Source organism: Ceratosolen solmsi, unplaced genomic scaffold (genome assembly GCF_000503995.2).
Source record: "Ceratosolen solmsi marchali unplaced genomic scaffold, CerSol_1.0 scaffold3, whole genome shotgun sequence".
Lineage (NCBI taxonomy): Eukaryota > Metazoa > Arthropoda > Insecta > Hymenoptera > Agaonidae > Ceratosolen > Ceratosolen solmsi.
In genome coordinates, this window is record NW_011948428.1 from 204,975 (window position 1) to 220,512 (window position 15,538).

Below are 15,538 nucleotides of genomic sequence, written 5' to 3' on the forward strand. Positions count from 1 at the left end.
TTGAAATATTTAGAAGAATTTATAATGCTTTAACGAGACAATCGCATAAAAGTACTGAAATGATTCCGTACGATAATGAAAAGTACTTGATAGGTAAGAATAATCACAATAACAAATCCGTAAATCTCATCCGTATCTCATTAAATAATGTTAAAGAAAGCACATTGAAATTATTCTTTTAAAACATTTATGCTTATATGTTTTATCGCTTATAAAACGCTTATAAAATATAAAATAAAAAATCGCTTATTAAAACAGCGATCAAGTATTGATTTAATAAGTATTCCTGTAGCAACTAATAACGCGTGCAATTGCGCGATGGTCTCAAAATAAGTAATTAACAATTTTTGAAATTATAAAAAGATTCTCAATGAAATTGCAAATTTAGATTGGCGATATGCATGATATGTAATTTCTTTGCCACGCTCTTAATATTATTTTCTAGGATTTTCAAACTACAATCGTCTTATTCGTGCTCTCAACTGCCGAATTCAACCTTCGCACAATTTATTGGAATATATTCTTGATTAATAAGATACTTTAACGAGCCCACATTTGTTACTCTTTTGAAATGAATATACATTATAATGGACTTAGCGATTAATTTAAATAATGACTCTCTCGTTATGATCTACTCGCTCAAGAGCTTGCAAAATTTTTTCAATCCGATCCTTGGCTTTAAGCTACGGATTACGATGAACATATTGGAGGGGAATGCTAGCGCGATAGGAGAGAAGAAGATTGTTGAGATCTCAGCTCAAAAGTCATTATCAGCCTTAAAGTTTTGCAAAACGGAAAAGTATTTTCAACCTTTAGTTTAATAATCTATAGCCGCGTAGCCCACGCGCGCACTCAGCACTGACATTTGTATTCAATCCCCAGACGGATATGCCACCAACAGCGACGATACCACTTGGTTAGCAAATTTAATCGTCGTACGTAATTTAAGAAAAAAAGACAGAAATTAAAAAGAAAAAGGAAAAAAGAAAAAACGTGACAAACGACAGCACGTGGATTATTAATAAATAGTTGTGTAGCGTAACACGCTCGCTTTATCATCATTTCGCGAAACTAATGCTTATGTTTACCAAACAACGAACGTTACCCTAAACAACGATCCGCGCAGGTTCCCAGGTTCCCTAACTTCCCCAGCTACCTAGAGTACAAACCCAAGTAAGGTCCGCGTTACTTACGGGCATCTCCGGCGGCATAACCTAGATTACACGCAATTCAGCTAATTGCCAAAGACACCGAGGTACGTTGGGTGTAATTTCGATCGGGTCCGGGTTAGCCTGCGCATTAGCGTCATCGTGGTCGCGGAAAGGGTGGAATTCGGATCGAGGAGAGGCGCTTGAGGATCTTTTGGAAAAATCTTCATTGACGGGCAGACGGCGGATGGTGGGAGTGGTGGTAGCGTCGGCAATAGTAGGGGCGGTGGTGGATATGGTGGCGAAGGAGGAGGTCGATGAGGAGGAGGAGGAGGAGGAGGAGGAGGAGGAGGAGGAGACGACGCAGTGGTAAATAGTGCGCGCGCGTGTTTTCGTATGACGGACGGCAGCGAGGAGCGCGCAATTGACTTAGTTAATGTTCGGCGACGTCGACAGTGGTGGCGAGGAAGAGGTAGGCGATAAGGTCGACTCGTGTCGTGTCGTGTCGTATCGCGACGTAGAAATCGTGTAAAAGTGCATACGATGCATCAAGGGCGCTGAAGAGGGTAGACATGAACCGGAGCAACAGCGCCCGGGCTGATCGCTCAGAAGCAAGAGATGCCGTGATTTCGCCTGAAGATTCTTTCGCGAAACCTTGGTAGTTCCCTCCTATTTATCATTTTATTTTGTCGGTCGTTTAGTTGAAAATTGTTAATAGTATAAAAATTCGTTGGTGTCATCGATAATTCGCCGTCGAAGCCTACGAAAACGATTACCACTATCGCAATAATAACCATAGTAATAAGAATAATAATCCGTCGCCATACATAACGATAACAACAACAACAACAACAACAACAACAACAACAGCAAGAGTGATAGTAAAAATAGTAGTAGTAAATAACAATAGGTATTGATGATAAACAATTATGGTAATAGACAATAAATAAATCATCGATATTAACAACGATAATTAATAATAATAATTATTATTATTGTTGATGATAATAATAATAGTAAGTAGCGGTGTTGGGGTAGGACGTGGTGAGGGGAAGTGCGGTGTGGCGTGGTGAGGCGCGGTGTGGTGAAGCGCGACGAGGCAAACCGTGGCGAGGCGAGGCGCGGTGAGGTTAAGCGAGGCGTGGTGCGGAAAGGTGTAGTGAGGCGAGGAGAAGAAGAATAAGTAACAATACCAGTGGCCGTGGTCGTTGTCGTGGTCGTGGTCGCGCGGACGACGATGCGTTTGCGCGCGAGTGTCTGAATTTGATCTGCGTGGTGGATGAAGGGGGGGGGGAGGAGAGTCGCAGAGTCGCTCGAGTCCTCCGTCAAACACAGACCGAAGAGCGGAGAATAGTTGCGGGCGCTCGCACGGACTAACGCAAATCAATTTGTTGATTTAGCAGTGACGTTGGGCCGCGGTGGGGAGAACTCGTGAAGGACACAGACGGGTAGAGCGATCGGGAGAACGAGAGCGGCTCATTATGTAATATTGAAAGACAGGGAGCCCCGAGCATGGCCGTGGACAGCGGCAGCGCAACGCCACAGCCCTAGGATAAACATGAGCAAAAGTGAGGTTAGTGGCGGCGGTGCTGCTAACCCTCGGCTGAACGGCCGCGTCGCCGCGTCGCCGAGCGACACGATGAACGAGCGCCCGAACGCTCTCATCAGGTGAGTTGCGATCTGATTTATTTTGTTCAGGTACGAGTGGACGGCTCGCCAATCGATGTGAGATGCCCGATGCTCGAAGCTCGCGGGCGAGCGGCTTGTGCGTTTACGCGCACCTCATCGATTTCCGCGACGTCCGCTTCAAATATCTCGCCGTCCTCCCATCGGCGCCTTTCAGCTTCGATAAATAAACGCCTGCTCACGCCGTGAGAATATAGAGAGTCTCGGTCATCTCCTCGGGCAGTTTAGCGAATAAGCGACCGGTGGACTTTATTCTCGTTTGTTTCTGGGCAAACTCAATGGCTCGATATGGAAGTTTTGGAACAGGGGAGGAAACGAGAGTAATAGTGGTGTAAAATTATTATGAATTAAACGTTAATCGAGCACAGTTAGTTATTACAGAAAGGGCCCTTCCATTATGTTATTAAATGTCTCGAATGATCATTAAAATTTAAGATGTATTTACTGGCTTAACAATGAGTTATCGTGTGTTTAAAAGTTTCTACGTTTGTTATGACATACATTGTGTTTATAGAAGAATAAAAGTAAATGCTGATATTTTCATCAATTTATTATGTCGTTTTCTTAACTGTTATGTGGCATAAAGAATTTTCCTAAACTATTTGCCAAATAATGATTTTTAACCGAACACTAATATAACACTATGTAATTGGTACATTACAAATCATGAGAATCTTTAAGTGCAAATGATCAAAGAAACGTTAACTTGCATATAAAATATAATCATAGATTAATATATGAATTTAAATTAATGCAAATTACACCGCTCGATATGATAATAATCCCATTTTAATAAAAGTAACGTACAAAAAGTATTATATGTATGTGGGTCTTAGTTAAAAATAGCGATAAACTTATCTCTCTATCTCAATTTATCTCTATTTCATTGATCTTCCTTAACTAAATGATATCTATTTCAGGATAATAAATTTAAATATACAATGCTCGAGAGTAAAAAAAACTGCATATTTTTATAATTGAATATTAATTTAGTATGAATGTTATAAGCTGCAAATGTAGAAATTATATTGTCACAAGCAACACCAATTGCACATTGTATATTTCTTTTCAAATGATAAGTAACATGAACAAACATAATCCTAAAAACTTTATTCAACTAAAATAGCAAACCTATTTTTATACAATTAATATTTTTCACATTTTCCATTAATAAACGATTTAGGAAAAGGTAAAGTTAATTATAATTATATTGGATAATAGATAATTTACAGAAGAAAAAAAAAAAAGAAAAAAAAAATTATAATTTAAATAAAGTAAAAAAAAGTAAAATTTCCATTATTTTATTAAATTAAATTAATTAATTATCTAAAAACAAATACCAATTTGATATTTTTAAATTAATTGAAATATAAATAAACAAAATAATAATAAACAAAAATTACAATTTATAAAATACAAATTCTATATGTATTTCACCATAGGCATTATGTTTCAACCTTATATATAATTAAATATTTTATAGTTTTTTTTTTGTTTCATATAAATATTTACCATTTTACATTACATTTTACTTTCATTTTTAAATAAAAATATATTGCAATGTTATTTATTTTTATTAATGTTAATAACAAACACAATGTAATAATGAGTGCTTAGTAATTATGACTGTAATCATGAAAGTATATCCAAGTTTTACTAATGAACTCATTATTATACATTTCAATGGATAATGTACAAAATTGTACAAAATATATATATATATATATATATATATGTCATTTTAGTTAGATTATTTCAATATATTTTACAATAAAGCATAAATATTAATAATCTTTTTAATGTCTATGTTTGAAAAAAATAATAATATAAGCATAATAAGTTGTTTGTCATAACAAAAGCCTTTTTTTTTTCTTGTTTTTTTTTTCTTGTTTTTTTATAACAATAAACTATAATATTGTGTATGTAGTTTATTAAACTAAGTATACAAAGTTGTTTTTAACGTCTCATATTGACAACGGGGTCATTTACTTCAACAGTCTTGCACAAACTGAAGATAAGTGGGAGATATAAGTCAAATTTAACATCAATCGCCTTGTAAGAGTTGCCTTGATTCTTAACAATATAATTGCATAAATGGACTACGCAAAGGCTTTCAAACAGCTAATTTTTTTTTTTTTTTTTTTTTTTTTTTTTTTTTTTTTATGGTAAAATTAATAAACTGATTTAAATTTTTCTCATAGTTCTTCTATCTTTTTGTATAGAGAAAAAAAAAAGTCAAGCATAGGTAAGGTAATAAATGTGAATAAAATGGAACTTAATAAGCTATTGTCTCATATATTATTTGGTACATGCATATAGAATTGATATTATTGTGAATGTTATTTTTATCAATGATTATATTGATAGTTGATACGATATCTCATTTTCCTACGATAAAAATAAGAAAAAATTTAATTTTCTATGATTGAAAATTTATACCAATGAAAACACTTTTTTCAGATTAATTATAGCGCTCACAACATTTTTGAAATGCCTATTACGAACTGGATTCGTTATTGTAAACAATATGTACTGTATACCAACATATATTACTTGGATGTTGCTGCTATTTCCCATAAAAATTTATGATCCACAAGTATATTGGCGCATCGAGGGCCTTTTCTTTCATTGGCTCTTAGCAATGGTGTCTATGTGGACTTGGTCTGCTGGATATAATGGTAAATTTTATTTTATTTGCATAATTATAAGTATTGGCGTGTACCTTTCGCTGGAGATACAATATGTGTAAGTAAATAAAAATTTTTAGTTGAACCGACTGCTGAGAATATTTCATTTATATTGAAAATTTTTAATACAAAAAAATAAGAATTTTTGAAGAATAAAATACAAATTAAATATTAAATCATTAAATGAATCTTATTAATTCGGAATGAATTTTTATTTTTTTTTTTTTTTTTTTTTTTACAAGATTCAAATTAAATAATTTCTTTTGAAGCTAATTAAATCTTGATTTCTAACAATTTATGTTATGTATAAACTGTTAGCTTTATAAAATTTTAAGATATCCAATGGGATATGTTGTTTGTTTTTTCTACTATGATTTGTTAATGCTTTAAATAAAATATTACATAAACAATTGCGACATTGATTTTGAATATATTAGACTGAAATCATTAGCAAATGTCACAAATATAAATGTTTTTTACATTAATGATTATGATTCTTCAATATCGATAGATATTCATTTAATTAATGCATCGATGTTAAATTTTATTCTATTTCACTAAAATTATCAACTATCAATTTATCCTATTAAGGATTTATTAAAATATTCGTAGACATTTATTCATTAAAAACTAATAATGCAATCGCATATTTAATCGGCACCCCCCCCCTCCCCCCCTCCCGATCGTTAAAACAAAAACAAAAAAAAATTTAGCTGAATATTTTGTGGAATAGTCAACGTAAGTCGAAATTTTGATAATTTTACTTATTACTCTAATGTCGAATGAATTATTTCGTTCACTTTAAACAAACACTTGTTTTTATTTACATATTTATTATTTTATCGATGGTTTTGAGATAGTATATTTATGAGCGAAAAAATTATAATAATGTATTGTAATTACTAGGTATGATAGTCATTAATTACTACATATTAATGTAAATATTTACAAAAACATGTAATTTAATGTAAGGAAATTTAGAAGGTTTTTGTACTGGTCTTATTTCTCATTTTCAAAATCTTAAACAAATATACCAATATCACAATAATCTATCATTTTTATATTTGAATTCCTAATGGCAAATAAAATGATGAATAACATTAAGTATGTGGACTTCGTACTTGTTTGCCAGCATATTTCATCTATCTAAAAATTCTTTTGATAAATGTGCAATTATACCGTAAATAAAATAATAAAAAAATCGTACTACAAAAATATTTCCATATTTCTGTCCAATCGTCATCTTTTAATTTCACGCATTTATCACATTTCTTCAAGAATTTTTTATTTTCTTCGTTCCATTTTTCAAAAATAATACAGTACAGCGTGTAATGATATCAGAAGATTTCATTATTATTAAGTACACTATACCAATCTATTCTCTTAACGATGGCTAACAACAAAACGACAACAGTACAATATCTGTAAGTATGTGTATATGCAAATACACTTGCAGACGTATTGGTTCTAATGATAATTTCGTGCTTTCATACGAAATTTGGTAATCGTGCCTGAAATAAATTATTCGCGTCTCGAGCGCGACGCTCTGCGTAACAGAATCATTCAATAATATTTACGAGCCATAAAACGAATTTCTTAAATAGATCGAGCAATTTGCACGCTTCTTTATGAAATATATGAAACTTAACGACATTTAAATAAATAAAATAATCATACGTATTGATAATAAGTTTCGTAATAATTCATCAAAATTCTCTTTAAGCTCAGTCATATTAACATTTTTCTGTACGATTCGCCATACTTATTAATATATAAGTAAATAAATTTTATATATTAAATATCGCAGTTATTTATTTCGTGTATATACTTATCAATAAAAAAATAAGTAAATAAAAATGTCAATAAATTAGGGAAAATTGAATCGGCAAGAAGCAGCTTATGCGCGAAAAGCAATAGTTCGAATTCAAATAAAATATTTTCACATAATTATATATTTATTGCAAAATGCTATCGCTGTATCAAATTTCTCACCACGTGCATCGCCAAGGTGCTGTCATGTTGAATGTGTGACACACCACTGCATTTCATGATGGAACGATGACGGCATTCTTACTGTACGCATTGTGTAATTTGGATACCTATTGTCCTTCTATTATTATTATTATTATAACTAACGAAGATAAATTGCAATAAGCGCAAATTTACCCTTATTTGCATACAGTTGATTACGGCTAAATCAACGTTTTATTTGATTTGTTTCTTGAGTTTTTAAATTATCCATTAATGTTATTGCATTTTTTTTTTTCTTCACTATTATGCCTTTCTTAAGGAAATTATTATTCGCAATTAGTTAAACGTTCCAATATTGTACATAGGACGTTGAATCTTTAAAGTATTTATTTTCTTTCTTTTTTTTTTTTAAATACGAATTAATAAATGAACTATAAAAAATTTAATATTGTGAATATGTTATTAAAATAATTATTTACTTCATTTTGCTAAGCGGTAAATATACGCAAATACTACTCTATTCTTACTTTATGACAATGCATAATAAATAAAAATATAAATTTTAATTGGTATTAGGAATTCATAGATTTGCAATAAAATATGAAATTCGAATATACGGAATCATCGCATCTCGCCATTATTAATAGCTGAACTTTTAAATAAAAAATGCCCGATCTTGTAAATGAAAAAATTACATTTTCCTTTATTACGTACCAAATTACTATTGAGTATCCTGCAATATCGTGGCAGTTATTTTAAGTATTATTTAGCGCTTTATATCCATTTTAGTTCTGGTCTATCAAACGATTTTTTACTATCTGATTTTCTAACTAAAGCCCGATTTGCCGTTCGCTTATTCATTATTTTAATTGCTCGTCTCGTGTACCCTAATCTATATGGTTTAATCACTCTTTCTACGTTGAATGATTTATATATTGCTACATCACATGCGATGTTTTACATTTTCCAAGTGCTACATACGTTTATCATCATTATAACATTATCAGGAAGATTATTATTTTGACAATTATAACAATCGTCCTTATAACCTGGCATTATATAGAAACCATACATTTTTCAAATATATTTTCATTAACATTGTATGTTTTATTTATTTATTTATCGTACCAAAGATCTTTTTAAGAATATTTATGCCAATGTTCTATACTATATTTAACGGAATAACAGGCACGTTTCGTTTATTTTTCTTAAAATCTGCTATTAAAAGAGATTATTAAGTCTAATCGACAATCAAAATGTCCAATACATTTTTGTATAAAAAAAATATTAAAATATATATCAATGAATTTAAAAATTATAAGAATTTCGAATTTTTTTTCCAAACAATTAAAATATTTTTTCATGAAAAACTATGAACCTTTTATCAAATTACTAGGTTTTGTTTGTCTTAGCTTAAAATATGGGGAGAGAGAAAATATATATATATATATATATATAATGCTCGTCATTATAGTTAATAATTAAACACACGTTTTATTCTATTTATTTCAAATGAATTTCATATCTAACATTAAAACTATTAGAGTTTTTCGTTACAAATATAGAAAAAAAAAATTAATAATATTCTAATTAATATCAAATGAATCAGGTTTCATCAATACTCGTAACGGGAAATTTAGCCTTAACGACGGTACCCTCAAAGCTTAAATTTTTTTTAGACTTAAAGCTTTTAATTAGTCGTATGTTATAAATGTAAATAGTTGCCAATGCAATTTTATCATCTATGTGAAAAACAAAAAAAATTATAATTTGCACCAGAATTATTTATTTTTTTTTTTTTTTTTTTTGTACCCAATCGCGTATTTCATGTACAAATAAATGAATTTTTTTTTTGTTGAAAATCTTAACATCATCCAAGCCATAATTTTATTTATTAACAAGATACGCTACACTTAAAAGTATATACGATTAGCAAATATAATTTTTCAAAACTCGAATCACCGGTCAGTATTTTTTATTTATTTAAATATTATATGTCTGTCCAATAATATACACCGATTAAATTATTTTATTTTTATAGCAACACTAATTCTAAATAATTACCCAAATGGTATGTATTATTTAATAGCTATAAATATTTTTAATACCTCGATATATAGAAAAGATACGTTGCTCACATTCTTTACATAAGTTCTTTACATTTCATTCGTTTTTATCACACTTCTAAATTTTATATCATTGAAAATATTATCAAGCTTACGTTTGATTGATGTAAATAAAAAAATAAAAAATATAAAGAAAAAAAAAGTTGTGATTAATTAATTTAATACGTCAATGTAAATTAAAAGAAAAACTATTAAATTAAATATTTAAGTGAAATAAATATAAGACGATATAATTCATTTTAAATTATTATAATTTATAATGTTACATGAGTGAAGCATTAATTAGATTTATAAAATACAAACCCAGCGCTCGCATATTATATTAAAATATATTTTTCATTGATTCGCTTCTTACGTTTGAATTTTGGAACAAATCAATATTTCTCTCTATAAAAATACATACATGCAATTAATATTTTTGTAACGTATTGCAGTGATCGAACAAGGTGATGACATTAATAGAATCATAAGTGATCGAACTTTGGTAATTGCAAATCATCAAAGTACTGGTGATGTTCCTATCTTGATGACAACTTTTAATACTAAGCCTAATGTGTTGCCCAATCTCATGTGGATTATGGACAGGATATTCAAGTTCACGAATTTCGGAATGGTTTCAATATTACATCATGATTTTTTCATTGTATCAGTAAGCATTAATAATTTATTTTTCGATAATATTGTTGATATTATATAATTTAAAAAGAAAAGGAAAAATAATCAATAAATAAATAATAGGATAATTTATAGATTTGTGTTTATTGAAATTAATGTTGCCCTTGTGTATAATAAATTATATTTAATTAATTTGCCATTACAAATAATGTATTATTAGATAAATTCTTTATTTCTTAATACTAATAACGCAAAATACTTATTATTTACAATTTGAAATTGTTCTTGAAATTCTGCCAATAACAAAAAGATAATATATACATTAGCGAAAAGACATTCGATTAATGAACACACTGAGCATAGAAAATATTGAATATATACAAAGTCATTCAAATCAATATCATTCTTCTTAATAATTGCATAAATTTATTGATTTTTATTTAACTGTGAAAAGGCATTGTAAGCTATGACTATCAATTTCTTTTAATTTTATATTGTTAAATAATACCCTGTAATAGGATACTAATAGGATTGTAATAGGATTACAAAATAAAGAGAGAGAGAGAGAGAGAGAGAGAGAGAAATACCATATCATTCTCTTAAAACTAATAATTTAGAAAATAAATATTATTATTCAATTCCTTGTAAACTTGCGAGACATTTTCATTGCGAGGCAAATTCATTTTTTTTTTCCTGTCTTTAATGCATAAGATAATAAAGTTATTGTACTTTCAAGGGTCGTAAAAGAAGAGAAGAAAGCTTGCGACAATTGGAAAAACACCTAAAACAGTCATACGTACCTTTGGATAGAAAATGGATGGTACTGTTTCCAGAGGGCGGATTTCTTTGTAAAAGACTCGAAACTTCACAAAAATATGCTAAGAAGAATAATCTACCTATTTTAGAAAATGTAACTTTACCAAGAGTTGGAGCTCTGCAAACTATATTTGATGTTGTTGGTCCCATACAGAATAATAACTCTGACGACCAACAATTGAATTCTAGATCAAGTATAACAATTGATAATCTAATAAAAGTTTTATAAATTTATTAGAAGTTAATTTAAACAATGTTAGTTACAGCTATGACAAAACCAGAGATCAGATGGATACTCGACATAACGATTGCTTATCCACAAGGAAAACCAATAGACTTACCAACTATTATAACTGGTTCAAGACCACCATGTGATACAGTTCTTTTCTACCGAATATATTCTACTTCAGTGGTTAGTTAAAGTCTCATTCATTCTCAACACTTTACCAATATCTTTTCTAAGTTTTTGTTTTTTAACTTCGTTACTTACATTAATACAAGTATTATATTATTGAGAACAGTGATTTGAAGCTGAAAATTGTTGCAAATATAGTTAATCACTATTTTCATTGGACCGTCTATTATTAATAATATTTAAATTTATATTGCTCAATCAATTTATTGAATAAGAAAAATGAATTAATTATCGCAGATTTTTAATAACATTACGAATTATTATATTTTGTATTGAATTTTTTATTCCTTTTTTAGGTTCCTAAAGAACCTAAACAATTATCAAGATGGCTGTATGACAGATGGGCTGAAAAGGAAGCTCTCTTAGATAATTTTTACAAACATGGTACCTTTGTTGGCACGCAACGACTAAATTCAGAAGATTACAAGATTCAACAAGATCCCTTGCGTTTCCTAGTCCTCCACTTATTCTTCATGACATCTAGTTACATTCATTACAATATGTTCTCTTACGCTCTATCTTGTATTTGGTAATTCTTTTATTCTTTAAAAATGGACTTTTAAAGATTTTATATTTGATGTAACTGTGTGCTGTCACTCTAACTTTGATGACAACAGCAGTTTTATCATTGAAGTAAGGCTTTTGAGTGATTTTACACTAACACTGTGAGGTATTAAAAATTAGTATGTCATTGAAATAAAATCAAATTCTAACTTTAACTTCATTATTCATAAAATTTCAATATAATAACTGGATAATTGTTGTTTATATGTTAATAATAACCATTATTTTTTGTTATTGGATCCAAATTATAAATATTCTTGTAACATTTTGAAATCTTTTATTATACATAAGTAATTAAAATTATTTATAAAATTAGCTTTCTTTATCGTAAGATAGAAGAAGAAAAAAATGACATACGCGAAAGGATTTAAACTGCAATAACCGCACACTAAAATAATGATTATGATTTTCACGAAATTATAGCCATTAATACTGTATATTTAATGAGATCTAACTATTTGTACTTGACATTGTATATGTGAAATTTAAGTTCCTAGTTTTGTGGGGAACAGTAACCACTTTTTAAAACAGCGTGAGTGTATTGTAGCACATTACTGAAAATAAGAAATATTTAACGCAATGAAATTCAATATTAAATTTAAGAATAAGAAAAAGTAGAATATATTGAATACTAATGTAACAGAAGACGTGTGGATTGTATTGATATAGTATAATAATGATAACTGCAAAGAACAATATTTTAATGCAATGCAATGTCAATAACATCCATAGTTTGTGGGAGAAAGTTCCAGAGAAAATTTTTTAAATGATTTTGTATTGTAATTCTTGCTAAAATTTACACCAAGGCTTTTTTATATATATGATAATATAAAAAAACAAATTTATGATTAGAAAATTGTCAGAACATTCAATTTTTAAATAAAAGTGATTTTTTTTTTTTTTAATAAACTAAATATAAAAGAATATATATCACGTAATAAAAAGAATATCCAATTCTGTTTGCAAACTAGCATTTCTTGACTTGTAAGGACTTTTATCGTTACCATTACATGACTTGGACGAATAATTATGCATACATCAGGGATTAAATTGATAAATTGATAGAATATTGAAAAACATACGATATATGTAGATTAATGACCAATATTGTTAAATAAAAATATTTCTTATGAAATAAATTACGTATGTATTTATCTGGTGCGGATGAAAATTAATTATCATAGTTGTTAATAAAATTAAAAATGCGAATAATCGAATTAATTCGTTCGTGCATAATTTTTGTGCCTATCGATAGATCAATGGTTAAGATGCAAACTATTAAGTCTATTCTATTAAGTAACGAATTGTTTTCTCGTTTTTTCACTGACGTGTTAACCAGTTAATTAATTTATCGATAATTGATTATTTGCTATGAATGAATGACACTTCAAATTGATCGTGCCTTGCTCTTGTTAGCAGTTATTATATATCATTCTGTAAATAGAATTTTTTTAACTCGGAGCCTAGCAAGTATTTAAAATAAAAGAAAAATATTTAAACTAACGAGTAAAGGTTACTTTATGTAGGCAAAAGGCATAGAAATCTTTTCATTGGTATAATAAAAATAAAAAACCAAAAAAAAAAAAAAATTGAATCATTAAATTAATTGATTGACAAAGATGCAGCCACATGTTCCAAAATATTAAGAAATCTTAATTTTTTTTTAATTGGTCAAGTATGGCCTATTGCGCTAATACTGCTAAGTACTCTACATATGTACATATTTGTAGAAGATCTTTGATATAATATTTATTCATTATCTTTTAATGTATTAATAAACCAAAAAAAAAAAAATCTGAACGTATTACATTAGATCATCTTTTTGTTTCAAATTTATTATTTCTTCGTGTTTTAATTCATTTATGATATATATGTTTGTCGAATTAAATATTTGTTTGCGTTGTTTTCTCTGCGTTATTTTTTTTTTCCACAAAATTTACGTACAATTATGTTCTAAAGTTTTGAGAAAAATTATATTGAAATTATTTAAATAAACTTACCATAAAACATATATATATATATATATATATATATATATAAATCATAAATTACTACATGCATTTTATTATTAAAATTAAATAATTGACATTGTTGTATTTTAATAATAATGAAAACAATTATTTACAATTTATTTTTACATCGATTGCTTCATATTAACTTTTACAATAGAAACAAATATCAAAATAAAAATATTAACCAAGTACTATTGAATTTTATAAACTCACAATTCACAGAGAATTTATCATCCACATAATTAAACATGTAATTTAACATATTTTAACGATATAAACAAAATTAAATTAAACCAATGAACCAAAAAATAAATAATACATATAAAACATTATGAAAAACTTTTGTAAAACATACTTTTAGATTTTTATTATAAAATGTGTGATATAAATAAACGTATTTATTGACGGGAATTTAAAGCAATGCATTTAAATTTGGCTAAGTAAAGAAATAGTTTTTCAATTTTGAAAAAATTATCTCAAATACAAATGTAAACAGTGTAATATTTTAATTAAACTAGAATGTTTCATCTTAAAAATTTTCTGACTGTTCTTGTTCTATAAAATATAATGTAATACGTATGTAATATGTATTTTTACACGTAATTGAAAAAATGTATAAATTAAAAAGTTAATTTAGCTATGGTATAAATGAAATTAGAATTAGCGTATATATGTAAGCATTGTATGGAAGTTTGTGAATGTCTTTGCATAATCTTTATAACTAATAAAGAAAAACTTCGAATAAACTTAATTGAAGTATATTCTTCTAAGCATTACCAACTTCATCTCTCCAATTACAATAAAATTGAAGATCTTTTATTTTTAATATTTAATTTAAGAGAAAATAATTACTTCATATAGTAACAACATTTCAAACACCATTTGCAATGAGATCGTCTGTCGAGTTAATTGTTTCGATTTTTTGTTAAACCAAGTTCAAAAGCTTTCATAAACCAAAGCATATGTAGGGAATAAAAGCATTATTACTTTACATTCCAATATAAATATCATTATTTGTTGAGCTCATTTTATCGGACATTCAATATTCTAATTTCTAAAAACCTGTTTATGACAAAATTGAATGGAAAAAACGTTAATTTACATTTCAATCATACATTTATATGAAAATGATGTTTTGTTTTTATTATATTCTACGACTCTTTATTATGTAAATATATATATATATATAATCTTCTTTATACTTATGTTATATACATTAATGTAAATTTTAATTTGAAATCAATATAATATCAATATTAACTATAATTTTCCGTATGTTTAAGTGAAGCATTTAAGAATTTTATAACAAATAATTATTAAGATATTCTCTATAATAGAAATGTCTGTTGTATTGAGAAGAATAAATTCATAATTTACATGGTCGATTGATGCGAGCCATCGGTTTAGTCAATTTTATGAAAACGTCGATGCTATGAATAATAAATTAATCCATTAATAAATATGCGAGTTTCATTTAGTTATAAAATCTAATAAGACA

At 28.2% G+C, this 15,538-nt stretch overlaps 1 protein-coding gene across 3 annotated transcripts; it reads left to right on the forward strand.

Annotated features, from left to right (window-relative positions):
- The first annotated feature begins 1,585 nt into the window (after positions 1–1,585).
- Positions 1,586–12,186, forward strand: LOC105363565 (acyl-CoA:lysophosphatidylglycerol acyltransferase 1). Of its 3 annotated transcripts, none has more exons than XM_011501299.1 (6): positions 1,586–1,806; positions 5,295–5,512; positions 10,053–10,267; positions 10,970–11,243; positions 11,310–11,461; positions 11,761–12,184. In XM_011501299.1, exons 2-6 carry the CDS (start codon positions 5,362–5,364, stop codon positions 11,995–11,997), a joined length of 1,029 nt encoding a protein of 342 aa, XP_011499601.1. In that variant the 5' UTR covers positions 1,586–1,806; positions 5,295–5,361; the 3' UTR covers positions 11,998–12,184. The 3 variants fall into 3 exon arrangements, with proteins under 3 accessions (XP_011499601.1, XP_011499600.1, XP_011499599.1); XM_011501298.1 differs by lacking the exon at positions 1,586–1,806 and adding an exon at positions 2,306–2,816 and having other exon boundaries at positions 11,316–11,461; positions 11,761–12,186; XM_011501297.1 differs by lacking the exon at positions 1,586–1,806 and adding an exon at positions 2,306–2,816 and having other exon boundaries at positions 11,761–12,185.
- Positions 12,187–15,538: the final 3,352 nt, after the last annotated feature.

Coding starts and splice junctions, on each gene's coding strand:
- LOC105363565 (XM_011501297.1), top strand. CDS start 2,707: ATGAGCAAAAGTGAGGTTAGTGGCGGCGGTGCTGCTAACCCTCGGCTG. Junction 2,817..5,294: donor CGCCCGAACGCTCTCATCAG/GTGAGTTGCGAT, acceptor CACTTTTTTCAG/ATTAATTATAGCGCTCACAA. Junction 5,513..10,052: donor TTGGTCTGCTGGATATAATG/GTAAATTTTATT, acceptor AACGTATTGCAG/TGATCGAACAAGGTGATGAC.